Source organism: Etheostoma cragini, chromosome 23 (genome assembly GCF_013103735.1).
Source record: "Etheostoma cragini isolate CJK2018 chromosome 23, CSU_Ecrag_1.0, whole genome shotgun sequence".
Lineage (NCBI taxonomy): Eukaryota > Metazoa > Chordata > Actinopteri > Perciformes > Percidae > Etheostoma > Etheostoma cragini.
In genome coordinates this window covers 6188731-6216520 of record NC_048429.1, presented here as the reverse complement: position 1 = coordinate 6216520, position 27790 = coordinate 6188731, and the positions used below count along the sequence as shown (strand labels likewise).

The following is a 27790-nucleotide window of genomic DNA, read 5'->3' as shown; positions in this document are numbered from 1 at the left end:
CCTCACGTCGGTACAGAATTGCAACAAAAAAAACTTCCCTTGGGTCTCTTAGGTTCTCACCCCAGATCAGCACATTCACCGTCCAGTCATGTTATTGTATCCCACAACTGAACTCATATCTGTAGTTCTACAGAACATTTAGTGAGCAACAGTGCAAAGAGAAAGAAGCTTGAACCAAAAAGTAGAGCAGAGGCCTTTCTCCAAGCGGGGACTTCCTTTCAGTGCCATGCTAACAGGGGCTCCTCACAGAGGTCCCATTGTGTACAAGGGCCCATGGATCCCCCCCTATACATGAAAGCAACACATGCCACAGTTTCACCTCAGGAAAAGGCGGACAAATATTTCAGTCTGATTGAGCCATACTCTTAGACAAATAATGGACACTCTTGTAAGGGATATAAAGGTATTTTGCCATTGGGGGGCCTTTGCGCTCTCTTTCTCTCTGTGTCTGGTGTCTGTTTATGTGTGTGTTTGTGTGTGTGTGTGTGTGTGTGTGTGTTTAAGAGGGTCGTGCATACGGGTGTACGGTGTGGGGTGGGCACACTCCGACTGACCAAAAGCAGTCTGCTCTGGTCCAATCAGTCCCAGTGCCTACCTTCACACATAAGCGGCAGGGCACTCAGGTCTGCCAGAGCGCACAGACCTACACATGCACACACACACACACACACACACACATACACACACACACTTGTCACATTCACGCACACAACACCTTTCACACACTTCACACACGCACCCTCCCCTCTTCAAGGTACCCTGCGCGACCTCTCACCATTGGCCAAGTCCCGGAGCCCTCAGCATCTCCATCACGGCTGAAGGGACCATTTGGGAAAGCAGGAGACAGAGGTAAGCGTTCTCTGTGCTATCTTTATACTGGCTTAATGGCTCTGTAGAGCAGAGGATTAGGTTTGACTTGCGCCTCCAAAAACACTGCTATTCAGGGTTTGCACACAGGAGCTTCTTGGCTAATTGGTTGCTGGTGCGGCTGCTTTATTTTCACTCAGGGATTTGCTTTGGTGACTGAAACTTTGGATATCTTTGTCTTCCTTTGGCAGTCTTAGTGGTTGTGATATGTTGACTGCTAGTTTGTCAAAGCTTCAGTAGACGTGATTCAGGTGTGAGTGTCGGACAGGTGTTTTTTGGATTTTTGACAACATTGGTGACACTGACTTATTTTGACAGCTGTATCATTTGATGCAATATCTAATCAAGCAAGCAGGCAAGAATTTTGCCTCAAGAGATTTAATGAGTTCTGAGTATTTTGTCAATTTTTGCTGAAAATCTTTTTTTAAATCCGCTAATATAATTTTTTTGCATTCTGAAAATTGTGCATATATCATTTTTCTTACTTAGTTTTTTGTCAGCTGCTTGATTTAGGTTTTTAAGTTCCTTTGAACTTTTTTGTGAACAGTTAGCAGTTTGTTATGCAACCTGTAGAAAATGTGTGTCAAGTGTGCTTAAATGTATAGAAGGTAGAATCACTGGACATCAGGAATGCCCAAACCGGAGCCAAACATAACACAGAGGTAGTCTGGAGGCTACACACACATACACAGTTTCCACACACTGTACACTGTGATGGCCTGTATGAGAAGACCTCTGTCTCTAATATAGTCCCTCTTTCAGTGTAACCATGCTGGATTTCACAGCCTCACGACAGAAGGTCTATTTCAGTGGGGATGCTGACCAGTCAGTCAATAGGGTGCACTCTGTTCATGTTGGGCATTTCCAAGTGACAATGATGGGATTAAATTGTATAGTTAGTATTTCCCTCTAATATCAGCAGCGATTTGATACACAACTCAATTAACCTGTGGAGGTGCTTTTTTTATTTACAAATGTTTTCATCACAAAAATAGCAGCTTCTAGATTTTCTCTCTCTGAAAGATAGGTTTGTTAAGACAGAGTGTGCATCTTTCACATTGGGCATCTATCAAAGGATGTGTGTGTGTGCGTGCGTGTGTGCGTGCTTGCGTGTGTGTGCTTGAGCACCTTTACTGCTGAATGAAGCTTTTCCTTGCAGCTGTAACTCACTGCCATCCTGTCCACAGACCTCGATGGAATTTGGAGTTTGAGTGCTGAGACAGGCAGCATGGGGCCTCATAAAGGCCCTCTGTGAAGGGTGAGGGGTCGAGTTAGCTTAGAAACCTGTGTCTCTCTCTCTTCCTCTCTCTCTTGCTCTCTCCTCACTCTCTCCACCTAACCCTGAGGGCCAACATCTTGTCCACGTCTCTCTCGCCATCTCACTCTTTTCTTCTCTTCTTCCCTTTCCTTGCTCTCCGTTTCTCTGCCCCGGCCTAGTGGACTCTCTTCAAACTCCTCTTCTTTTCTTGGATTTCACATCACCTATCTCAGGCCTGCTGAAGTGCAGCTACACCTGCTGTTAGTGTGCAATGAAATTTCTCTACTGACAGATGATTTATTCCTACTCCTAATGTCTGTAGTTCCATCTAATTATGCGGTAATTAACATTTCCTAATCTAATTACCCCTCACCACAAGATATTCACATTTATAAACTTAACTAACCTCGCTAAGCTTAGCAGAGCTGTGCTGCTGATTACATGAACAAGATTATGAACAGCACCTATCTGGGTGAGGGCAGTGCATGGTGGATCTGCACCCAATGAAAATCATACATGCTAATTTTAGATTCATGTAAAAAGACCCTCTTGTCTGCAACCTCATTTATAGTTTGTTTGAATTTTGCTGCATGTTTCTGCCTTAGCCTTTTTGGTGTGATTTGGGAAAAAATTTAAGCCAAAAGCACAGTTCAAAGTTCAAATGCGGCTATGACTATGATTTATTGGAAACAAAGCCACCCAAAATCTATTTAAATACTTTTAAAACCAAAAATCCTGCAAGCCTAAATCAGATTTCCCATGGTTCCTTATCAGATCAACTCTGGCTTTTGACACACCACAGGCAAGTACGGATTTGAGACAAGATGGCTGCCCCTGAAATAGTAAGGCTCTAAATACGAGGTCAGAGGCCATCATATTTCAATCCCTCCAGCTGTCTACACTTCAGTAATGAAATCACTGACCTTAGTTATGTTACACAATGTTAAGTCCCTGGTGTGTTGTACCATGCTGGTCATTGAGCCAATGGCATAAAGACATGCCTTGTTGAAGTGCACCTACAGTATGTGGAACTATGTTTTAATGCAAGGCTTGTCCCCAATTCCAAAAATAATATACAGTATGTATATATATTCAAAAATGTAAATGTATGCATGTTTGTTCCTTTTTCACTTTAGGATTACATTGGTAGTTACATTAGACAAATGACATTAAATAACAAAATGAGAAAGAGAAAACTCACCTATTTTGTCTACAGATGTAAATCTTTAAATGGACGTTCCTCCTTCTACTTTACATCTTTCTGTTCAAGGTGGACAACAGTATGAGGATGCTTGTGCGACTCGTTTTGGGACTCTTCTTCCTCAAAGCGGCAGTGGCTGGCCCCAGATTTTCCAGACAAGTGGACTTGGACACATACGACAGCGCCAACTACGATGTAGATCTAGACAATTTAAATTCAGAGAACCAGGATATCTATGACTATGAAGATGGGCTGACAATTGATGATCCTCAGGTAAGAAACCGTATCAATCAAGAGAAAATGTTTGACCAAGACTTACGGATACCCTCATACCCTGGCTTTTCAGCTCCAACTGTCATTACAAAGAAAATGGTCATGTCTTTACAACGTTTACATTATTGTTATCACGTTTAGTTTAATAACTTCATCTTAATTGTCAGTCACCTTAAACTGGCAGTTCAAGTAAATAAATTGGGTCATAGGTCATGCCGTGTGATTGACATATCAAATTGAGTTGAGAGACATGATACACAACTCAAATCTTAAAAGATGCAGGCTCACGTTGTTCTTCTGATCCCACAAATCAAACGACAGCGTAATAAGTGGAAAGTTTTGAACCAAGGTCACCAGGTATATTTATCAAGGAAGGCATCCTGCTGATGCCAAATGCGGCCATTTGGATGATGTACTCTCCAACTTTATTCACTACTGTGGCCAAATAATTTTACTTTTATACCTTGGCCAGCCACCATGGCTATGATAATTTCACTTTATGAGTTTTTTTTAGCATTGATATGCGTTCCCCCAGCCAGCCTATGGTCCCCCAGTGACTTGAAATAGCGATAGGTGCAAACCGACCCCTGGGTATCCTGCTCTGAGAAAATGAAAGCTCAGATGGGCCGATCTGGAATCTCGCTGCTTATGAGGTGATAAGGAGCAAGGTTACCTCCCCTTTCTCTGCTTCGCCCGCTCGGAGAATTTGAAAGCATCCAAAAAGCAGCATATCATGGGACCTTTAAGTAACATGCCCTAGAGTCTTCACAATTCTTCTGCATCCAAAGTAGTTTTTATACGTGGAATAAAACAGTAGATGGATCATTTTTTAATTGCCTCCAAAAAGCAAAGAAGAAGTTTTTTCCATGATTTTATTTTGACTTTACATTTAATCATTCACAATTATTTATATTTATATATATATATATATATATATATATATATATATATATATATATATATATATATATATATATATATATAGGAAACACAGATAAAACATGTGCTCAAACTCAATGACTGCTGTGCCCTCTGGAACTTAGTCCTGCCCTCGGGAACTTTTAAAAGATGAGTGGAGAACAGAGGCAGAGAGGGTTACTCACTGCTTAATGGATTCCAGAAGTGCCCTTTAAATCAGTTTAAGTTGAAACGCGATGTGGCAAGACTGCAGGGCACCGGGATGGCAAGCTTTAGCCAAATTCTATGTTCCCGTTCATATCTCTTTGTAACACGGAAATTAGGCCAAGGCAATGTCAAGATGTCAGATTTTCAGCAGGCGTCTTTTGAGCCAGTGACTTAACTGAAACCTGATGTGGATTGCACTCACACTACTGCTGTTACCTTAAACCAATTCCACAATCCAATTCAGATTTAGCAGATATGATAAGATGTAGCAGAACTAACGACATAAAGCAGATAATTATTTTACTTTAATTATTGAACAGTTCCTAAAAGGTACCACAGCCTTTTGCCTATATTAAATTATGTTGTGCAAAGTTGTATAGCTGACAGTGTTCAGTGTGGGAAAGCTGTAATGTGTTGCAGGGGAATGGCTTTGATAATGTCTGCCTGTTTAACAAGCCTGGAAATGACACCGCACATTGCATAAGATTGTGTGGGAGTCTGTGGGAGCAGGAAGAGTAAAAACATTACAAATAGAGTTCCTAGAATCTTTCCTATCTTGTTGTAGACGCAAAGTTCTGACTAATTGCAGCATTGTGTGTGGAGAAATGGCATATTGCAAGGATCGCTCATTTAGTTTTTGTTTTGCACAGTTAAAGGTGAAAGGGAAGCTCCTTAGATAGACTGGTTGCTTGAGAAAAGTGAGGATTAAATGGATTTTAATCTCACACACAAGCATTAGATGTCAGGGGAGAAATGGAGCGACGATGAGCTCCATGCCTCTGGAATGCTGACTCTTTACTTTCCACATCCCGTTCTCTGTTGGTATTTCTCTTCTTTCTCCTCAGGGCTTGTCTGTTTTGAGAGAAGTAAAGGCTAATCTATGATGTTATCCAAGCAAATCATTTTCAGTCTGCTGCATTCAAAAGTCTCTGCAAATAGAAATGATTCACCAAAGTTAAAGACATTTAATCGATCTTTCATCATTTTGAAACAGTCTAAATCCTCAAGTATTAAACTCCAAGGTAATTTCAGAAGATGTTGTTTGTGCCGCTGCTGTATTGGGTTTAACGTTTTTGCCGGCCTCCACTAGTTCTTCATTTGCTCCACTTTGAAAACAACTATATAAATTCAATGTACATGTTTTCAATAATTAATATCATAATCTTGCCTGTTTATAATAAATAATATTACTTGAAAACACTGGGAATTTTGTCCCTGCATTTAATTCGCAGAGAGTTATATGAAAGATGTACTGTACATTACTCTCATGTCTGTTCATTAAATACAGCCTGTGAGCATATTTTAGCATAAAGACAGGGGAACAGAACAAAATATGTCTAGCAGCCCATTAAAGCTCACTCATTAACAGGATAACAAAAAACTGTAAAAACAACGTGATGTGGTTTAACAGACTTCATGAAGTTGCTGCAGTCCATCATCCGCTCATATTTGCCTACAAACGTGTGTTATCAATCTTCTCATCTAACTCGCGGCAAAAAAGCAAATAAGCACATTTCCCAAAATGTTGAACTTTTTGTCGAAGCTACAGTGTGCTTTGGGCCAGGGACCCTCATAAATGTGACTCAAAGTTTGCCACACGTTTTTTTACTGAACCCAACACTTTATATGATAAACTCGATATTGTACATGTATGCTGTGCATTAGCTGGGCATGAAACAGGACATGGGTGGTCCTGGTGCACATTTCTTTTTTGTGATCATTACTTCTTTTGTTTTGTTTATTGTAAAGGAAGCAGCTTGTGAACCAGTGCAAGAACTTTTTTGGAAAAGTCTAAAACTTCACTTACTGTGCTGAATGCACTATTGGCTACAGCAGCAACATACCATACCTTGGTGTCAGCTTGATGCACACATTCAACGTCTATCCCTGTGCATTCTGTATTCCCATGCTGTTTCCAGAGATTTTTTTCATAGTATTTTTGGTTGCCAGCTTTTCGCCTCTTCTATCCCCTCGGGTATATATGTTTGCTTTGGGTAAAGGGGGAAATGGAGGGGAGAGCTGCAGCGAGCAAACTCTGTGCAAGACTTTTCAAAGGCTTACCTTGTTGTATCTCAAACTGTGTCTCTGCCAAGCTTAAAAATGTGACTGGACATTTCTTCATTGCTGCATTTAAAGTCTCTGAATGAGTTTTAATTTAGTGATAATTCTTGTAACCCATTGATAGCTTAAAGGCTGCACCTTGTTTGATTTATTGCACAGAAATACATTCATTTGTGATACCTCTTGTCTCACTGACAACTGCTTGCTGTGGTCAAATTTAGCTAAAAAGACTAAAATATGGATTCTTGGAGCTACCATGTGTGTCTTGGTTCCACAAGGACCATTCCCTTTTTGGAGGGTTGGGTCAGCCTTGTTGGGCGTGTTAGGGTGTCAGGTATTACCTGTGGTGGTGTGTGGGGGTTCGTTGCCCTCGTCTGGAGAATGATAGAAGTGCAGGTTTGAATAAACATCAAAGAGCAACTGCAATGAGTGTAAATATGATTATACCAGATGGATATACCTAAAGCTTTTAATGAACACACCACAGAGCACTGTAATTCATAAAGCTTGGTTGGTTTTGCAGAGATGTATTTTAATTTAATTCCCAACATAAAACATAAATGATAGCTCATTTGATAAACAAAGAAGCTAAGCCTTTTGTTTATAAAATGTGATGTGTTGAAACAGGTAGAAGGGTAGAAGAGACATTAAAATGTTGTGTCCTTTAGTTCTAGGATGTCCCCTTTGCTGTTTTTTCAAAGAACACAGTAAACGGACTGCAACCAGGTTGAATTGCATTTAGCACAAAGCAATGTGTTGCAGTTAATATGTGGAATCTGTAGGCTAATGTTTCTTTAAAAACCTTTCAACAAAATCTACAAACGTGTCATGTCAGAGGCTGAGATTGGATTTGTCCTCATAAACAAGTAATTTGTAAGCATCCCTCCATTACTGCTTGGTTCAGAACCAAGTATATATGTGTAAACAGGAGCTCCTAACAAAATCCATATGAAGAATATAGAAAGTTTGTGTCCTTTAGGCATTTTAGGTGGCGAGACATCTGTCAATGTTCTTTAGCATATCTGCTGTAATGTATAACACATTCCATATACAAATATACATTCAGAAAATGTGCAAATGGTTGGTGTCAAGTGAAAATGTTAATCACTAGTATCACTTTTACTATAAAAATGTCTGCTACAGTGTGTCCCAGATGTTGCATCTGAGTGGTCATTGCTGCCTCAACTCGAAATCTGTACACCTTGCTGCCATCTAGTGGTGGATATGATATTTGCCATATGGCTCTCAGTTTTGGTCCTTGATACAGTAATGTGGCAGTTTAACTGCCCCCTCCAATCACAGTGTCTCAATTCTGGAGACTTTATCTGTTTACTTTTTAGCCTTTTGCCTGTTTTTAATATATCACAGTAGAGAGGGAAAGGGAAGAACTGACTTACCTGCCTAGTAATCATCTCTCCATTCTCCAGTTATTGTATCTTGTACTTAAGTTACATGATGACAGTGCCAAATTAGACTACTACATGTGTCCTTTGATGATTACAAAGGTCATAGGTTGTTTTCACTTACTGTAGCACCTGCACATCCCTGCTTAGAATACATGTAGATAAAATAAATGAAAATTGTAATGGAGGGGATCAAAACTTTACTTACACTGTGTCCCAACACATTGTTATTAATTAAGTCATTGTTGGAATGATAGTTGTAACAGATGCAAAACATTCCCTTCCATTCACTGTCATTAAAATGTGTTCTTTGTATGTGTTCACACCCTTACAGTACTTGGCCATCAAAGCTGATTCTGATTCTAAATGCCCTAAATGTCATCATCTTGTGAAATAAATGTCAGTTTTGCAGAAGTCTTGTTACATAACATGCTGTTGTCAAACATTTTGCATTTTGCCCTCCACGTTTTATGCTTAAAGATGAAGTGTGTCTTTCATGTTCTTTAAACTTTCATGTTCTTTAAACTTAATTGAATAAAGGAGCACCAGTGTTCTGATTATTCTCTTAAAATCAGTGGTAGACTTTTCAATGAACAGGCTGTATCGTCCTATCAGAAGTGTGGTTCATTATAGGGCAGATCTGTAAGTCAGAAAGTTAGCTTACTTAAAAAATAGTATTCAGGATCAGCAAAGATGAAACAAAAACAGCCAAGTGCTTAGTGTGACTGGTTTTTGTTTGTTATGTTAGACTAAAGACTGAGTAAAGCATCTTGTCTCAAACATTTTTACTTACTACTGCTGTCTTTTCCTCAGATAGAGATTGGAACACTGGCCCCACCAGACTATAACTACCCTGTACCCGAGGCCTCGGAAGAACAAGTAGAACAAGAAGAGGAAGAGGGGGAAGAGGAGGAGGAAGAGTTGCCCCTGACACCCCAGCTCAGCCCACAGGGTTCAGGGGGTTCTGGGGTCCTCATGGGCCCAGACACACAGAAAGGTCTGAAAAAGCACAAACCCATAAACATAGAGTCACTGAAGTTCACTGGGTTAAAGAGAGAGCTCAGAGGTGGAGCGGTTGCCCGCCAATCGGAGGGTTGGTGGTTCAATCCCTGGCCCTGCAGTCCTATGTCAAAGTGTCCTTGGGCAAGACACTGAACCTCATAAAACCCCCAATGCACAGCTTTGGAGTGTAAATTAGTGTGAGTGTTTATCTGAGCAGTAAGGCAGCGTTGGCCACAATGTTTGAATGTGTGGGAATGGTGAATATATTCTCTAAAAAGTGCTTTGAGTAGTTGTCAAGACTGTAAAAAGCGTTATATAAATTTAGTTAATTTGCTGTTCCAGCAAACAAGCGTAACAATCATATCCCACAATGGCCAAAACATCCAAAACAAAGAAACTCTAATCTATTCTCTAAACTCATTGTCTGCATCTTCAACAATCATCTTTTCCATGTGCATGTGTTCCATTTAACTAGCTGTTAATGGTTAAATGTGTCCTTTTTATTTTTTGTGTCCATTTGTCACCAACTACTTAATCTAATCATCATTGTGAGCTTCAAACCTGATTAATGATCCATTTCATCAGTCTGTTTATTAATACCTAATCTTGTCTCTAACAAGAGGTGGAGCTGCGTCTGACGCCCATTGACATCCTTCATGTGTCCGGGGATTTTGGGGGCTCCGTAATATCTGGGGCCTCGGGAGCTTCTGGGGCTTCTGGGTCTGGAGGCTCAGGAGAACATCTACTGTTCTCTCCCGGCTTTGGTGGTTCTGGTGATATTGTCCTGATCTCAAGAGCCTCTGAGGAGCTTCTCAGCTCCAGGGGATCTGGGGAATTCTTGGTGTCTGGGGATCTCTTGATATCTGGGGATCTCTCAGGATCCGGGGATCTCTTTATATCTGGGGATCTCTCAGAATCTGGGGATCTCTCGATATCTGGGGATCTCTCAGGATCCGGGGAAACTTCTGGAACCTCTGGTGATACTTCTGGAGCCTCTGGGGATACTTCGGGAGCCTCCGGGGATACTTCTGGCGCCTCTGGGGATAATTCCGGAGCTTCTGGGTACCTTGGCATTGGTATTTCCATTGAATTGCCCCTAGGCTCTGGAGGATCTGGGTACCCATCTTGTTTCGGGTTCTCCGGAGATTTTTTGATCTCAGGGGCCTCCGGAAGCTCTTGTGAGTCCGGGGACCCAGGAATAACATTGTTACCTGGAGGTTAGTATTTTTACAGCAGATGTCTGCTAGTGAGGCATGTGGCTACTCTACTTCTCTATGTGTGTTGAAATAACTTGTCTTATTCTATGTGATTCATAAATTCCATTTAACTAAGTCCTTTTTAAATGTGCAGTGGTGTGAAAAAGTGTTTGCCCCCTTCCTCATTTCCTGTTGCTTTGCATGTTTGTCACACTTAAGTGTTTCGAACATCAAACCAATTTAAACAATAGTCAAGGACAACACAAGTAAACACAAAATGCAATTTGTAAATGAAGGTGTTTATTATTAAAGGTGAAAAAAAAATCCAAACCATCATGGCCCTGTGTGAAAAAGTGATTGCCCCCTAAACCTAATAACTGGTTGGGCCGCCCTTAGCAGCAACAACTGTAACCAAGCGATTGCGATAACGTGCAATGAGGCTTTTACAGCGTCCTGGAGGAATTTTGGCCCACTCATCTTTGCAGAATTGTCCTAATTCAGTTACATTACAAGGTTTTTCGAGCATGAACGGCCTTTTTAAGGTCATAACACAACATCTCAATAGGATTCAGGTCAGGACTTTGGCTAGGCCACTCCAAAGTCTTCATTTTGTTTTTCTTTAGCCATTCGGTGGTGGACCTGTTGGTGTGTTTAGGATCATTGTCTGGCTGCAGAACCCAAGTTCGTTTCAGCTTGAGTACACGAACAGATGGTCGGACATTTTCCTTCAGGATCTCTTGGTAGACAGCAGAATTCATAGTTCCTTTTATCACGGCAAGTCTTCCAGGTCCTGAAGCAGCAAAACAGCCCCAGACCATCCCACTACCACCACCATATTTTACTGTTGGTATAATGTTGTTTTATGAAATGCAGTGTTCCTTCTACGCCAGATATACTTGGACACACACCTTCCAAAGAGTTCCACTTTTGTCTCATCGGTCCACAGAATGTTGTCCCAAAAGTCTTGGGGATCATCAAGATGTGTTGTGGGGAAATTGAGACGAGCTTTGATGTTCTTTTTGCTCAACAGTGGTTTTCTCCTTGGAACTCTGCCATGCAGGCCATTTTTGCCCAGACTTTTCCTGATGGTGGAGGCATGAACGCTGACCTTAACTGAGGCAAGTGAGGCCTGCAGTTCTTTGGACGTTGTTGTGGGGTCTTTTGTGACCTCTTGGATGAGTTGGTGATGCACTCTTGGGGTAATTTTGGGCGGCCGGACACTCCTGGGAAGGTTTACCACTGTTCCATGTCTTCACCATTTGTGGATAATGGCTCTCACTGTGGTTCGCTGAATTCCCAAAGCTTTGGAAATGGCTTTATAACCCTTTCCAGACTGATTGATCTCAATTACTTTCTTTCTCAATTGTTCCTGAATTTCTTTGGGTCTCGGCATGATGTGTAGCTTTTAAGGATCTTCTGGTGGACCTTACCGGGTCAAGCAGCTCCTATTTAAGTGATGCCTTGATTGTGAACAGGTGTGGCAATAATCAGGCCTGGGTGTGGCTAGAGAAATTGAACTCAGGTATGGACAACCACAGTTATAGTATGTTTTAACAAGGGGGGGCAATCACTTTTTCACACAGGGCCATGATGGTTTGGATTTTTTTTCACCTTTAATAATAAACACCTTCATTTACAAATTGCATTTTGTGTTTACTTGTGTTGTCCTTGACTATTGTTTAAATTGGTTTGATGTTCCGAAACACTTAAGTGTGACAAACATGCAAAGGAACAGGAATTGAGGAAGGGGGCAAACACTTTTTCACACCACTGTAGTTAAATGTTGATTTTTGTTTTGCTTGTAATCATTCTTGTTCTACTGTGTGTCCCTATATTTGTGTTACTCATAATCATAGTTCTCCTAACCTCCTGTCTCATCTAAAATGTGAGTGTGATTGAATAATGGGTTGATTGATTGTCCATCTCACCCCTCCACCTCATGTCTCCTAACCCAAACCCTTGGCTCTAACAAGAGGAGGAGCTGCCCCTCATTCCTGAGACTACCCCTAGCGAGGCATCAAGTGCTTCAGGGGAGATCTCAGGAGCGTCAGGAACTTCAGGGTTCTCTGAATACTCTGGAGCTTCTGGCGTCTCTTGCCCTGGAGAACCAGAGGTCCCTGAGGTAACTCTGATCCCTGACATGTATAAAGGTCAGTATCTAATCTCAACTTGTGTGAGATATGTAAAAGGCAAACCTGAAGGCCATACCTCACACTCCATAAAGTATACCAAAAACAAGGTACCATTGCCTTTACTGAGCCAATGAATCATTTCATGAACTTGCTCCGGTTTGAGACCAGAAGTTTTAAGGCTCTGGCACACCAACCCGACGGCCGACTTTCGGCACAAAAAGCAGTCAGAGTAACTGCCTCCCAAGTTGGTCAAAAAAGTGCCTCTGAACACATCAAAGCGACGCCGACTTGAGTGTAAGTTCTGCACATGCACAAGACGTAATGCGTCTCCTTAACAGCAGGCACCGCTAATCTCTTTTGTCGCCCAAAAAAGGAAAACCGGCAGCTGATTGGACAAATGCGTTACATGGGTCTGGCTGCTCCTGGAATTTACAACCAAGCACAATGGAGGCTCATTCAGAATACAAGTTCATATTTTACAAAGATAGTTTACCAAAACGTGTTTCTGAAAACATTTTAAGCGAGAAATAGGCCATGCAGTTGCTGAATCGGTCTTATTTTCAGATCAACAAAAGTCAGTTTAAATATTTTCGTCAGATTTTGAGAGCCGTACGTAACACTAACATAAGTGCACTGATTCGCTAGTCAATGGCTAGAACACACATCAGATTGGTAATTGACTCAGACTGCCCACCCAGCAAGTCGGTTCGGCAAAAATGGATGTCCAGACTCAAGTCTCTGACCTTGTTGGTCATTGGTTGGTGTGTCAGGGCCTTCAAAGGTACCCTGTGGGGCTTTGTTTGACGAGGACACAGAAAGACATGCATGCATTTTTTGCGCTAAATGGTGGCAGTAACGCAAATAACCGCTACATTGCATCAGGAAAGACAGTGACAACGAGTACTCCATAGACCACCGTTATAAAGACTCTTCAACTCCAACTGCAAACAAGGTCAATTATTACTTTTTTTCAATCCAGTCAATCCACTCTCCTGGAGCCAAACCTGAAAAACTCAAAATATGCTAGAGCAATTTAAATTCTAATGAAAGAGAACCATCTCTGAGTCCGTTATTTAGTTCCTATAATACAACCATGATTACATGATTTCCAATATTCAAAAATGCAGCTTTGCAAATGAGTACGGAAAGTAATTAATCCCATTTGTTAAACGTCAGAAATACACATTGTGAGAAACATTTAATGTAAACCAAAACGTTTTTTTTTTACAACAAACTCTCCAGGGAACCTTTAAAGTATTAAAATGGAGCCAACGGTGCAAGATTTATTGCAGGAAGACACTCCAGCAGTGGCACCTTGTCTGTGGAAAAGGGGCAGTGGCAGCACTTGAGCAAATTATTTACTGCAGGAAATATTTTCACATAAATGTTTATATAAAGTTCACAGTTGTCCAGCCTAGTATGTGGGGGCAAGTGAAACCCTACAGATGACAGCCATTTGAAGTGGAAAAGAAAATGTTTCTTCGCTAACAAGCATATTGTTCATGACCACTCAGCAGATCACATTTCATTATTAACCCCAAAAAGTCTTTTTCATTTAACTTCCATCCATCAGTTAAATGCTATAAACACTGCTAATATACTATGTGTAACTTAAAACTGAGGCAAACAGTGGGCCACTGATTGCCAGATATACTGTCCATGCTGATCTAACCTGTTTCTTTAACACCTAATCTTGTCTCTAACAAGAGGAGGAGCTGCTTCTGACTACACCAGAAACCCCTCAGGAGGGTACTGGGGGTACTGTAGAAGGGTCAGTGAGTTCTGGTGAACCTGACGAACCCGATGAGCCTGTGATTGACAGGGAAGGTCAGTAGTTAACAACACAGGCATGGAATGCAAAGAAGAATAATGACAATGTCCATTTCCTGTAGAATTTCCACACACCCTGAGAGCCTGAATCCAGATTTGATTGCCTTTGCTCTGTGGATAATTAGAGGTTGAATCCAACTGTCCTCTGAAGTACATTACAATTCTACCTCTCAGTTTTTCGTATTTTATTCCCTCCCTCTGCTTTTCTTCTCCATCTTGTACTGCAGGTATGCCCACTTGCTTGCTATGCACGTGCCTTGGTGGTTCGGTCTACTGTGATGACTTGAAGCTCGATAGTGTTCCACCTCTTCCCAAAGACACCACTCACTTCTACGCCCGCTACAACAGAATCACCAAGATCAACAAGTCTGACTTCGCCTTTATGAGTATGTTGGAAAGACATTTTTTAAGTATCAGACCAGAGATGTTCTGAAACAAACATGGAGTTGATGTGTCAGAGTGTATTTCGCCTTATTCCAGGCAAGCTGAAAAAGATTGACTTAACCGCCAACGAGATAACGTCCATCAATGAGAAAGCATTTATGGGTCTGCCTGAGCTGGAGCAGCTGGTGATTCGAGAAAATCATATCTCACAGCTGCCTGCCCTCCCAGAGACCATGAGCCTGATCGATGCCAGCCATAACAATATTGGCAGCAAGGGTATTCACAAAGAGGCATTCAAAGTACGTACAACTTCCATACTTACAATTACTGTCACATACTCAAGCCCAATCAACAAAGGCTGATATATCGGTTGAAGCCTTTGTTTGTCTTGGTCACAATTCTCACAATTCAAAATATTTTTTTTGCCAATAGTACCAGTAGGTAATTTGAGGAGGAGGGATGAGGGCCTTGTTAGCAAAATGACCAAAATGCATGCCTCTTGTTAACCTGCCTTCTCCCCTCTCACTCCCCTAGTAACAGAGAAAGTGCTGGACCAATGGGGTTGTTTAGTTTGTCTGTACAAGCAGCAATTATGACGCATACTTACCTTGATTGTTACGCAGCACCCTCTGGTGGTTGTAGTCCCTTAAGGGTGTTAAGCAGGGGTGACGGGTGAGTCAAACAAACCCAGGATTTGCCCAGGAGACTGGTGTTCCTATCCCTTTTGAAAATAGATGTAAATGGAGAGTAATTTTTACTTTTAGTAGCAAACACGTACGTGATGACGTCATGGACGAACACACTGGAGTGAAGTATTGTTATGTACTGATGTACAGCTTTTAACCCAAACCATGATCTTTTTCTAAAATTAGTTTTTGGTGGTTAAAAAATAATCAAGTCATTTTTGTGCCTACACCTAACCAAACTGCAACTGGTTCACAATGTTAAAGACATTTATAAAACCACGACAGGTAAGTTTCGGTATGCGGATGTTAAATTCTCCTGTGAGACCTTTTTCCTGCAACCGCTAGGGCCTCTAATTTGATAAAACATTCCTACGGGTCATGTTAGACTGTAGGAACAAATTACCTATGTTGTGATAAGATTTTGTCGACTTGCCATTTAAATATGTTAGTCTAGTCTGTCACTGATCCTTCATCAGACTGAGGCTTGTGAAAGTTAGAATCCATGTCCATGGCTCTGAAATATTAGTAGCCTAACTGTGTATTAAAAGAATCAACGGCACCATCCATGTTCCTGAAGTAGCAGATGGAATTTTAAATTTTCATTTTTTCGGAGTCCCGCCCTTGTGTCAGCTTGGTCTTGGATTTAAAACATTCTATATTCTCTGAACCGGGTGACCAGGAACTGGGTCAGTCCCCCTTCTTATGCATGAATGTAGGGAATGATGTTGTATGGAGGAAGATAACAGCAAGGTTACAGCAGTAGGATAGGAGCTTTGAAATAGCAATGTTGTGTTGTAGACTACATTAAAATGTGTTGGGAATTCTTAAGGCCTGACCCAATAACGACTTATATCTTTCCTTTTTGTATTCAGGATATGACTAGCCTGCTGTACCTATACCTAACAGACAACCACATCGATTACATCCCTGTGCCTCTACCAGACAGCCTGCGATCTCTACACCTACAGGTATATCTGCTTTGGCCTCATGTCTTACCACTCCACACCGCTGCTCAACATTAAAAGTATCTCTGTAGTTTTAATTTGATATGGAAGTAAGTCAAGTCATCTTTAAATAGCACATTTAAAACAACAGTTTAGCCAAAGTGCTTTCCAGTTGAGGCAGATGGATTAAGATCTGCCTCAATACAGGGAAAACTACAATAAATAAAAAGACTGTGCACAACAAGCAATAATAGAAGATTTAATACAAAACAAGTAACATGATAAAACCAATGTCAAGTTAATTAAGGTTCCTGAGAAGGCAAACTGGAATAATAAATCACAGGTGCTGTTCACCCACACAAGTATTTTCACTTTGGTCTAATTAGACCTCTGTTCATGTCGAAGTGGGTGGAGCTATGCTGAAATTCCATCATTATGTCATGAAACTTCACAAACCAATAAGAATGTGAAAGGTGTAACTTCTCCCACCAAAACAGGTGCAATACATTCAATCTAATTAGGCAAAGGTAATTGAAAACACCTGTGTGGGAGGATACTGGGTGTGTGCATGGCCTTTAAGTAGCTAACTCAAATGAGGAATTCCCTTCAGGTATGAGCTCTGCACTGAAGCTGCAAGCTCTTGTCACGCAACAGCTCATGAAACACGATGTATTTATGCCCCTGAGACATAAACCTAAAGTAGCCTGCGGAATTGGACACATTGTGTCCAACCCGATTGAATTTGAACCATTTCTAAGTACGGTGTCACGTTGGCTCAATTTAGGTTTTGCTTTCTCCAAATCAAAACAAACTGACCCTGATGAGGACCACAAGCTGAGACTTGTTGGTAATGTGCTGTATTTATATAGCGCTTTTCCAGTCTTAACGACTACTCAAAGTACTTTTACATCTACAGGAAACATTCACCAATCACACACATCCATACACTATGGACGGGGCTGCCATACAAGGTGCCACCTGCTCAGATAAACACTCACACACATTGACACTCCGATGCGCAGCCGAAAGTGTCCTTGGGGGTCTTGCCCAAGGACACTTTGACAATGACTGCAGGGGCGGGGATTGAACCACCAACCTTCCAATTGGCAGGCAACCGCTCTACCACTGAGCCACAGCCGCCCCTTGGTCTAACAATGAGGTTTTGTTGGTGTTTTCCCCCTTCTCAAAGCACCTTGGAAGTAGGTGAAGTAGTGGCGGAACTCCCTACTCTGCTTCAGCATATCAAAACAAGCAATTTAACATTTCAGAATTAAGATTTGAAGATTGATATTCAAAGAACTAAAACTAAAGTTTTACCAAATACATGGAAGTATGTGATATGTGAAGTGAACAGGCTGAACCTGTTTGTTTTGACAAATAGTTATTCTTACCTAAGGGAGGGGACAGATATGGTTACTGTGTAACCAAGCGGTTTTAGAAATCCTTAGGAATTCATTCTACGATTTGTCCAATATGTCATACACTCATATTTCTCCATTATAGGGGTGGCCTCTAGCTCACCCAGTAAGAGCGTTCGCCCCATGTTGGCTGAGTCCTGCAGCAGCCGGGGATTAAAATCTAACCTGCAGCCTTTTGCTGCGTGTCATCCACCATCTCTCTCCCCCTTTCCTGTCTATCCACTGTCACTAAAGGGAAAAGCCCCCAAAAACAATCCTGGAAAAATAGATGTATATCTCCATTGTAATTGGATTCATCATAACAAGTCTAATGTGCATGGAGGTGATATCTCATTATCCTCCTCTATCTATTGCAGCGTAACAATATTCAAATGATGCATGAGGACACATTCTGCAACCTGAAAGATTTCAACTACATCAGGAATGCACTGGAGGACATCCGTCTGGACGGCAACCCCATCAACCTTAGCAGGACCCCACAGGCTTACGTCTGCCTGCCCCGTATACCCATCGGGGATCTCATTTAACCACACAGACACATACCTTACACTCTTGCACACTGACTTCCGAGAATCCAATCACATGCACACATATTTGTACATATTGACACATAAAGTGACACATGCAGACATGTAATGTATCACTCCTCAATTAATCAACTAATTACAAACTGCCATGCGTGCTGCTTGCATATACTATGGATCAGTAAAACTCTGTGTGGAAAGCTATGTTCCATTAACAAACACATAGATTCTAAGTCAGATTCTGGGGATCAAGTGCATATCCACTGTTCTACTGCACCTTCTTCCTGTTGTTCATATTTTCATACCAGGCATAACACAACACACATACACACTGAAACCGTCACTCTCACAATCCCACACTTATCAGAACACATGTACACCCACACATACAAATACACACACATACACACAAGAACTTTCACAAAAGCCGAACTGTTCCTGTTCCGCAACTTGATGGAGAGTAAAAGAGATTAACAATAGGTGATATTTGTAGAAATCAGTTTATTAAAAAACCCTCAAATGGCATGTATGTGTCTGTTTAATTGTATTTTTATGACTGGCAAAGAAATACAACCAGTAATATTGTTTAAATATGTTTGTTTTGTAAAAATAAATATTAATATTAATGACAAATCTAACACTTTTGGAAATGTATACTAGCATAAACTTATTGAAGCTGGCGCTTAATGAAAGGTAAATTGACTAATGCAATAAAAGACACATTCAAAAACAATCATTTGTTGTAAAGTCTGTACTGTAACACAAAAATATATATGAAATAAAAAATATATAAAAATATATATATTCTGAAAAAATATTTTTTACATTAACTGCAACATTTGGTAAATTACATTTCAAAAAGTGATGTTTCAACCGTGCACAATAGGGAAGACTCTAATGTCTAGAGTCAATCAAATAAAGACTTGTTTGATTTGGGAGGCGGGGGGGTGTTTATTTTGATTGTGGATGGGGTTAAGAATAATTCCAACAGCTTGCTGTTGTGTGCTCTGTATGGAATAACCACAAGTGAATAAAGTTGTTTTGAAGACCTCTCCAAACCAGGAGTGGCTCAACGTTTTCATTGACAACTTAGGTGAAGCATGTTGTGCATTTTAAATGATATGCAGACGCAACCATGGTCAGAACTTTTCAGAAAGTTTTTTCTGGCAAGGTTTTGTGCAGAAATACCACATGAATCAAAAATGTTCAATAAGTTTTTCTAACAAGTTGAGGAATCTCTCCTTCCTGTCCAAGACATCGGCGTTGTTTACCATGCTGCTCTCTTCTGAAACCTCCTCAGTCCTTTCATTAACTTTCTCCAGCCTGGCTTTCTCTTGCTCCAGAGCCAGTCGATCCGTGCTCACAGCGTCTCTGTCCCTCTCCACCATCGCCCTCTCCCGCTCCATCACTGCCTTTTCTCTCTCTATTGTCGCCCTCTCTCTCTCGAGCGAGGCTCGGTCTCGGTCCAGAGCGGCGACTTCCCTGTCCAGCACAGCTCTCTCCCTCTGCAGTACCAGCCGCTCCCTCTCTAGCACCCGTTTCTCCCTCTCCATCACCTGTCTTTCGTTGTCCATATGATCCATTCCCTGGCTTCCCTCGTCCTGTACCGCCTCCTCATCCTCACCTCCGTTCAGGGACACCTCGACCTCTGGCCCGCCTCCTAACAAAGTCACAGGGGAGTTTATCACCATGGATGCCTTCCTTTTCTTGGGTTTGTAGATGGGTAAGAAATCGCTGTTGGTGGGGAGGGTTTTGAGGACGGGGGCACTGCTTTCCAGTCGACCCTCCATGGCGTCCTCGATCAGAGTGAAATAAGGCCACGTTTCAGGGAACACTTTCACCCCATCTGGAGGGTTCTTTAGGTCCTGAGGAAAAAGAGAGAGAGGGCAATGAATCAAGAAAGGAAAGTGATCAAATGCTTTTTATGTGACTATTTCATTTAAATAGTACCTTGTATCTCTTCTTCAGGTTTTCCCACTTTTTGGATGCTTGACTATGGGTCATCTTGTGTTGCAAGCCCATATGTTTTAGAATGGCCCTGAAGGTCAATTTAATAGTCAACAATTTTACTAATGTTCACTGTTATATAGCACAATGGAATGTACTCATAAACTCTGTTTTACATTGTAATAAAAAATTTAAAAAAAGCAAAAACAAATAATATCTACAAAGTAATTGTTTTAAAGTAAAAATACCAAAAGGTCAATGGGTTTAGCTTCTAAAATGTGAATATTAACAAGCATTTTGATGTTTATGATTTTGTACTGCCTTAGTGTAGATCATCCTATGCATGCATATACAATGCGGAATGATTCCTGGAATTTAGACCTTATCTATTTTCACACAGTAGTGTCTCATACCTCCATGCCCACATGGAAGTATTTCTCCTTCCAGAGAAGAGATAATGGTTTGAGACCCTCAGCTTTACAAATTCTTCAATTTCGTTTGCACTCACTGAAAGAGAGAGAGAGAGAGAGAGAGAGAGAGAGAGAGAAAAGAGTTAGAAATTACTGCGTGAGGGGTTTTGACAACGAAAAAAACTCAAATATAACATTAGCACTATAAGAAAACTGCATTTACTACTGGTTATTGTACAGTAGGAAGACTTTTCCCCCAACCAGCTCAACTGTTAATATATCAACAGGTGTGAGGTCACAATCTAACAGTTAGTTTGGTTTGTATCTCGTGGGCTATTTGTTAATTTAGACAAATAGTACGCAACAAATACGGCCTACGTTACCATTAAAGACGGACTGAAAAATGTGGGTTGACTAACGTTGCATTCACATTTTATTCAAATTGTTGAATGACTGCGTGCTAATTGGTTACTTTCACCGTGGAGCCCACTTGCTAGGTTACTAGCTAGGTGTCCAAGCTAACTCCAATTAAACTGGGAGTAGCCTACGTTAGCTCGCTTGATTAAAACATGACATTTCTTGCTGCCTATACTTACTTTTATATGTGAACTCTACGGGGTTGACTTTATCGTAAGTAGTACCCGCGTATGAGTGATCCTCGATTTCCATTTTTCTCTTTTTTTTCGTTTTAGTGTCTTTATCAAGTGCCCTTCGTTCATCCCATTGACAGATGGTTCCTCCTTCAGAGGGACCCTAGCTTCTTCTTCGCTTACTTTTTAGGAGAGCGCTTCACTGTGACCTGGACCATAGACATTTAAAGAAGCTCCATACACTGGTTGGCGAAAGCTCACTTTCGCCAACCAGCGCTGTGGAGGTTTAGTGCACTGCAAAATAACATTGAGTAACGAGATGGCAGTAGCCTATGTTGTTTGTACTCCACTCTGTTTATTTAAATAAAGTTCTTATAATAGAATATTTAAATTTGGTATTTAACCTATTTGTAATTTGTACGTATATAAAGTAACGTATTACATTTAGTGTCCCAGCACTTTTTTCACTCCCACTTACCCTTGCAATATTTTTAAACGTGTTCAGTATACAATTAACCCTTTGACTTTTATGTAGCCTAAACACTGTACAGTATGTTGTTGTTGTCTATTTAAATCATTTTTTTAAAGTGTTTTATTTTAACCTACATACAATATGTTTATTTATCTGTGTGTAGCTGTAAAAGGTTAATTTATTTGTCATTTGAGAACTCAGTTTCACAATGAACTGTAGGATGTAGCACCTTCATGCTTGTTTAAGCTGTATGTCTGAGTTTATTATCATGCACGCTAGTCTTGGCACACTTTGTCAAGGAATCTGATTTTGATTTATTTATTCTTTTTATTTCTATCATAGGTTCCTGGTGGATTATTTAAAGCTAGTTTTTATGTAATTGTAAAATGACAAGTTAATTCTGGGTCCTGGATTTTTGAGATAGAAGGAACATCTAACATCTGTAATTACTGGTGCCTTGATCATATACCTCTTTTTATAATGTATTTGTAGTCCCAACATATAGCTGGCAGTCTTGCTATGATTCACTGCAGCATGACCAGCTGCTTGGCAAACAACATGTGGGTGTGGCTGGAGTCTATATTAAAAGTGGGGGTAATGAAAACGAAAGTATTTCAAAGTAGGGCAACAGAATGGCGTCTGCAATTCGTAAGTACCTTATAAACATCACTCTAATGTATGTAGGCTACTAGTGATTATGTACCTGTGTTACAACCACATGCCTCACAACTTTTTATGCCCTCTTAGAAGAGCATGTGGCCACTGTTTGTGTTTATCTACTGTATGTGAGAAATTGAAATTTGTAGAAACCCTTAATATCAAACCAAAATAACGAAGCCTATGTCTTATAAGGGAAAATACGATGGAAAGACTAAAGTGTGAACTCTTAGTCGGTTACACAGATTTATGTTGCGATTATGGTCTGAGTAACTTACTTATTTATAGTTTCAGTTTCGTTTATTTCTTTCAGCTCCCTGCAGGGTCACAACTGTAACCCAGACCTGTGTAGTAAAATGATTTCCATTCATTTCTCATTTACACGGCGTTACATTTAAGGTACTCTTATTATCAGATTTTTATTCATCAGATTTTCCAGTGTAGTGCAGTGATTTTGGCCAAGACAACTTGTAATTTATTTCGCCAGCAGGGGGCAGCAGATATACATTAACGTTATCTAGGCTAATGTAGCAATATACTGTTGACCTACACATAAACTTCTTTTAAACTGTCTCACCATGCACCAGAAAGAATAGCCTATGGTATTTTATAAAATAAAATGTTAACTGTAATTATTTATTAGTCCCCTCCCATCCTTTTTTCTGTCCTAACTTTACTTTATATTTTTATGTTTTATATTTTTAAATTTTGTGTTGACACTGTAAAGGGGTGTGTAATGACAATAAAGGCATTCTATTCTACACAAAATTATTGCTACATCATTGAACAACTGAAAGTGACAACCCAGATCTCATTTATACTGTGTGTGTATTTGTGTGTGTGTGTGTGTGTGTGTGTGTGTGTGTGTATAATGAATATTCATATCCACCCTTTAAAGGTAGAGATGATGTTCAAGCCTCGTCACTGGGGTTTGTGAATAAGTGTTCACCAAACATGTTCACATTTGTTTTCCCAGAGTCTGATGAAAGTGTGTCAGAAAGTGAAAGTCAAAGTGAATCTGACGAACAGTCGGAAAGTGACGGGAATTCCAATATAGAAGCTGATTGTCAGGTTTGTTTCTGGAGAAGATGGTTCTATTTCAATTTTATTTATAGTATCAATTCATAACAAGAATTATCTCAAGACACTTTACAGATAGAGTAGGTTACCACACTATATAATATACAAGGACCCAACAATTCCAGTAATGATGGAGTCAGCTTCTATGTTATAATTACACATTAAGCCATGGGAAGTGATCACACACTAAAATAAAACACACTAAAAGCCAGTCTTTACACATTTTCAAATACCAAGTCCATTGTCATTTATACAACATCATTAGATTTACCTCTGCAGTGATGGAAAAAATTGTATATTTTCATTTTTAGATTCAAAGGAAAACGCACTGCAAGTATTACAACAAGGGTGGCTGTCGGGATGGTGAGTCGTGCCCTTACCGGCACGTCTGCAAGTATGCCCTGGCAGGAAACTGTCGCTACGGGAACAAGTGTAAGCTGGTCCACCCCAGAGGTGGAAGACAGTCGTCTGGTGCGAGTGACAGGGCTTCGGACCGGTCAACGTCTAGTGGTGAGGAAGAGGTTTAATTTGATGGCATTTCTTAATGAGCCGCATCTTAATGTAAAAAAAAAAAAAACATTTACACCTGAAACTCCTTAACTTGTTATACTTAAATGTACGTTATTTGCCTATAATATTGTACCTATGTTGTCTATTCTGTAAATGCTAATTGTGTGTCTGTTAGTTAATTATAGTCTGCTATGGATCCTTCACCTCTTCCTTAAGTTATTCTCCTTTTTGTTAAAGTTTTTCTTTAGTTTTTCCTTCAGAGGCAAACTTGTGACACTTAACATTTATTACACACTACTACTATTACATGTAGTCATTTAAACCATGATTCAACTGGTATTCCTCTTAAAAATGAAAGAAGAAGTGCCTAAGCTTTCTCTATCAAAATGTAAAAGTCAATTTGTGTCTTTTTTTTCTTTCTTTTTTTTACCAGACCCTAAGCTTACTGATGGCCGATGCTATCAGTGGCAGCTGAACGATGGAAATGGCTGGAAGGATGTCAGTAATGATCATATTCTTGAGGCCCAGTACTCATTGCCCCACACCAGAAGCATTAAAATCTACAACACACCATATGGGTGAGAGCTACAAAGCGCAGTGCTGAAACATTTTCTAAGCATAGACGCGAAGAAACTGGTTGATGGTTGGTCTCTCGCTCTCTGTCCCTGTCTGTAGGGCATTGAGTATAGATTTTAACAGGATGAGAGTGATTGGAAAGCCTCTGAGAGTTAGACGTTTGGATGACGGGAACACTGTGTGGATCTGGTACTGCACATTGAGCCGGAAGTGGATCAAGTATGGAGACAAGGTAGATGGATTAAACAGTTAAACCTTTCTTTTTGTGTCCTAAAGTCTTAAAGTGCTCATATTATGCTCATTTTCAGGTTCAGAACTGCATTTAGAGGTTATATCAGAAAAGGTTTACATGGTTTAATTTTCAGCAAACACCATATATTTGTTGTACTGCACATTGTTGCAGCTCCTCTTTTCACCCTGTGTGTTGAGCTCTCTTTTTTAGCTACAAAGTGAGGCATCTCCCTTCTGTTCTATCTTTGTTGTGAGTCACACATGCGCAGTACCTAGCTCAGCACAGCTACCCAGTCAGTAGCAGAGCATGAGGACGTGCCATGCCAGCAGCTAGGCGAGCATTATAACGTGTGTAACAAAGTGACGCACAATCGTCACGGAACTTAAGGCTGGACTACAATAGAGCTGTTTGGAGCAGTTTGTGTACAGTGTTTTCTGTTGGAGATGGTAATTCCCTTTGTGGTGGACTTTGGGCTTTTTCACTTTACAAACCTATAACAAAAAACATACATAACACAATATGGGAAAAGAAAAAATCGGAAAAAGCACAATATGAGCACTTTAAGTGTGACATATTTCAGATTTGTTTGGTTAAGTTTGTTAATGAATATTGATTTTCTTTTATTTTTCCTGACAGGGTCTGAAGGGCAACCCCAGTCCTGTGAAGAGCTCTGACATAGAGAAAAAGTTCCAGAGTAACCCAACAAGCTCGTATACTTTCACCCTTGGTGCCAAAACCTTAGAGATTAAATTCAGAGGTGAAGTTTACTCACAAAAACCTTCACAGAATAGTGAATTCCACATGCAGACTATTGTCAGTTTCTCATTGGATACCGGCCTTTTTTTCTCTTTGCTGACTGTTAGAAATGCGACAGGTGAGTACAAAGAGAAAGAGGAAAGTCACTCGCCGACCACAGTACAGACAACAGTCAGCAGGAGCAGGGTGAGTTTGGATTTTGGTCATTGAAAAAAGGTTTCCTAGAATGTTGAATTGTTCCTTTAAATGTTGTGACGGAATCCAGAATGTGATATTCTCGTTACAGAGTTTCTCAAGCGACCTCAGCGCTCCAGAAGGTTTCTCTGGGCACCAAAGCCCAGTGGGAGTTTGAGGGAGACAGTGGAGCATGGCACGTCTTCAAACGCAGGGTAAATTATCTGGTTATGTTTAGCTGAGAAACTGACTGATGGTGATTTGTCTTTTAAATAAAAGAGTAAACCTGATGGTTTGAATTGGTTTCAGCAGAGCGGGACTTCAACTGAATGCTCAGTAACCAGTGATGACATTGAGAGGAAGTTCATACAGAACCCCCGGGACAGCTTTACCTTCACAGTGAAGGGACACTCCTACAAGCTGGACTTTGGAGGTTGAGTTACGTTTTAAATACTGTCAGGACAAAAAATGGTAACGGTTTATTCATGGGCTCACTATTTCCTAATAATAAAAATAATATATGCAATTTTCTTTTGGTACCAATTTTATGAAAAACCGTTGTGTTGAGTTTATAAGCAGTTGTTATTTCACAGAGGAATTTCTGTGAAATTACTCAAACCCAGGAAATAGGAGATAATGATAATAAAGGAATTTATGGCTTTGTAAAATAAAGCGTTACAGAGAAAAATCAACTCTCTCAGCTATAATAAACTGACACTTCATATAATAGTAAACCTGAAACACGACATAAAGCATTGATTTAACTGTTGTATTTCATGTTTGCCCTGCAGCGATGACCCAAACCAACCTCAAGACCAAGCGTTTCCGCAAAGTCAGACGTGTGATGGTGTAAGCATTAAAGGGAATTTCAAAGACCCTAAGAAGAAAGTCTACAAACAATTGTGCAATACCATATTTATACATTCATTGTAATCTGAGATTTATCACTTTGGGTGTTTGACTCTATGTTGGCCTCTATATGGGACACCTTTAATGCTGTTTACATTAGAAAGGAATTTGGGATATGATTAAATTTTGCTCAAGGCTGTTTTTTTTAACATTGTTGCCAAAGGAGATTGTGTCAAAAGGCTTTGAAGTTTACCAACACCTCAGTGCTGCCTGAGATGATGTACTGTACTAAATTGCACACTGCCATACGGATGATGCTATAGACAAACACTCGTGGAATTATCAGATATTTCATGTCCCATTTATTCTGCCACATATCACTGCCTCTTCTGATATACCCTATGTAATAGATTAGAGCCTAAACCAATGCAAATTAAGGCCTTTTCTAAACAGCTGTTAACCTTGAAGGGTTTAATATGATACATGTGGTTTTATATATATATTATATATACAATAAAATCTGCAATTTTCAGTTCAATTCATATAAAATAGTGATAATAACATAATAGTTTTGTTCAAAGTTGGAAGCCCAGTCTTGGCTCTTTATTCTGCATCACACGTATGTATTCTTCTTTGTAGGTTACTGATGTACCAATGTGACACAGATAATATTAGATCATCTGTAATGGAATTTGGAAATGATTGCAAATAAAAAAGCATCCAATCTTTGTTTGTTTGTTTGTTTGTTTGTTTTAAGACAAAAAGACTTGCTATGATATCAGTACTTTGGTGAATCTCCATTTGTTCTTGCCCTTTATTTTAATATTTTGAAAATCAACTTTGCCTATAGAACTTTCACATCCCTGATACACTCTATAAGAAATCTGTGTAAAGAAAGTTCTCACTTAACTGAGAAAATATCACTGTTACTCAAATATATTACAAAAATGATAAAGCTTTAAGAATTTTGCATATGGCTATATGCATCATTGCATGGGAGCAAATTGCATCAGAAGTTATATAACTTGTGTGTTGCCTGACTGCAATTAAATTGAGATTTAACTGAGTTATAATTTCTCCACCAAAATAGACCAAAAGATAACAAGTCACAAAAAAAGAGTCAGAAATAATATTAATGTTGGTCACACTGACTTAACACAGGAATACTGTGCAAGACTTAAACTGTGGAATACTCATGCATTAATAATGCATTTCTACATTATAAATATTCCA

The 27790-nt window shown here is 40.1% G+C and overlaps 3 protein-coding genes across 6 annotated transcripts; 2 read left to right on the top strand and 1 right to left on the bottom strand.

Moving 5' to 3' along the window:
• The first annotated feature begins 574 nt into the window (after window positions 1–574).
• On the top strand, window positions 575–19040 carry epyc (epiphycan). Of its 2 annotated transcripts, XM_034863050.1 has the most exons (10): window positions 575–849; window positions 3396–3599; window positions 9002–9185; window positions 9811–10407; window positions 12360–12536; window positions 14226–14345; window positions 14576–14734; window positions 14829–15031; window positions 16291–16386; window positions 18137–19040. In XM_034863050.1, exons 2-10 carry the CDS (start codon window positions 3408–3410, stop codon window positions 18305–18307), a joined length of 1899 nt encoding a protein of 632 aa, XP_034718941.1. In that variant the 5' UTR covers window positions 575–849; window positions 3396–3407; the 3' UTR covers window positions 18308–19040. The 2 variants fall into 2 exon arrangements, with proteins under 2 accessions (XP_034718941.1, XP_034718942.1); XM_034863051.1 differs by lacking the exon at window positions 9811–10407 and having other exon boundaries at window positions 576–849.
• Window positions 19041–19339: 299 nt separating this feature from the next.
• On the bottom strand, window positions 19340–21462 carry si:dkeyp-38g8.5 (uncharacterized protein LOC568385 homolog). The gene is made up of 4 exons (XM_034863080.1): window positions 21258–21462; window positions 20665–20758; window positions 20255–20342; window positions 19340–20169 (listed from the first exon to the last, which is right to left on the bottom strand). The coding sequence occupies exons 1-4, from the start codon at window positions 21328–21330 to the stop codon at window positions 19501–19503; spliced, it is 924 nt and encodes a 307-aa protein (XP_034718971.1). The 5' UTR covers window positions 21331–21462; the 3' UTR covers window positions 19340–19500.
• Window positions 21463–22265: 803 nt separating this feature from the next.
• On the top strand, window positions 22266–27012 carry si:ch211-244b2.4 (uncharacterized protein LOC541512 homolog). 3 transcript variants are annotated; one of them, XM_034863073.1, is made up of 10 exons: window positions 22266–22371; window positions 23357–23451; window positions 23772–23970; window positions 24404–24548; window positions 24646–24778; window positions 25415–25535; window positions 25642–25720; window positions 25821–25923; window positions 26021–26141; window positions 26500–27012. In XM_034863073.1, the coding sequence occupies exons 1-10, from the start codon at window positions 22356–22358 to the stop codon at window positions 26559–26561; spliced, it is 1074 nt and encodes a 357-aa protein (XP_034718964.1). In that variant the 5' UTR covers window positions 22266–22355; the 3' UTR covers window positions 26562–27012. The 3 variants fall into 3 exon arrangements, with proteins under 3 accessions (XP_034718964.1, XP_034718963.1, XP_034718965.1); XM_034863072.1 differs by having other exon boundaries at window positions 26018–26141; XM_034863074.1 differs by having other exon boundaries at window positions 22271–22371; window positions 23778–23970; window positions 26018–26141.
• Window positions 27013–27790: the final 778 nt, after the last annotated feature.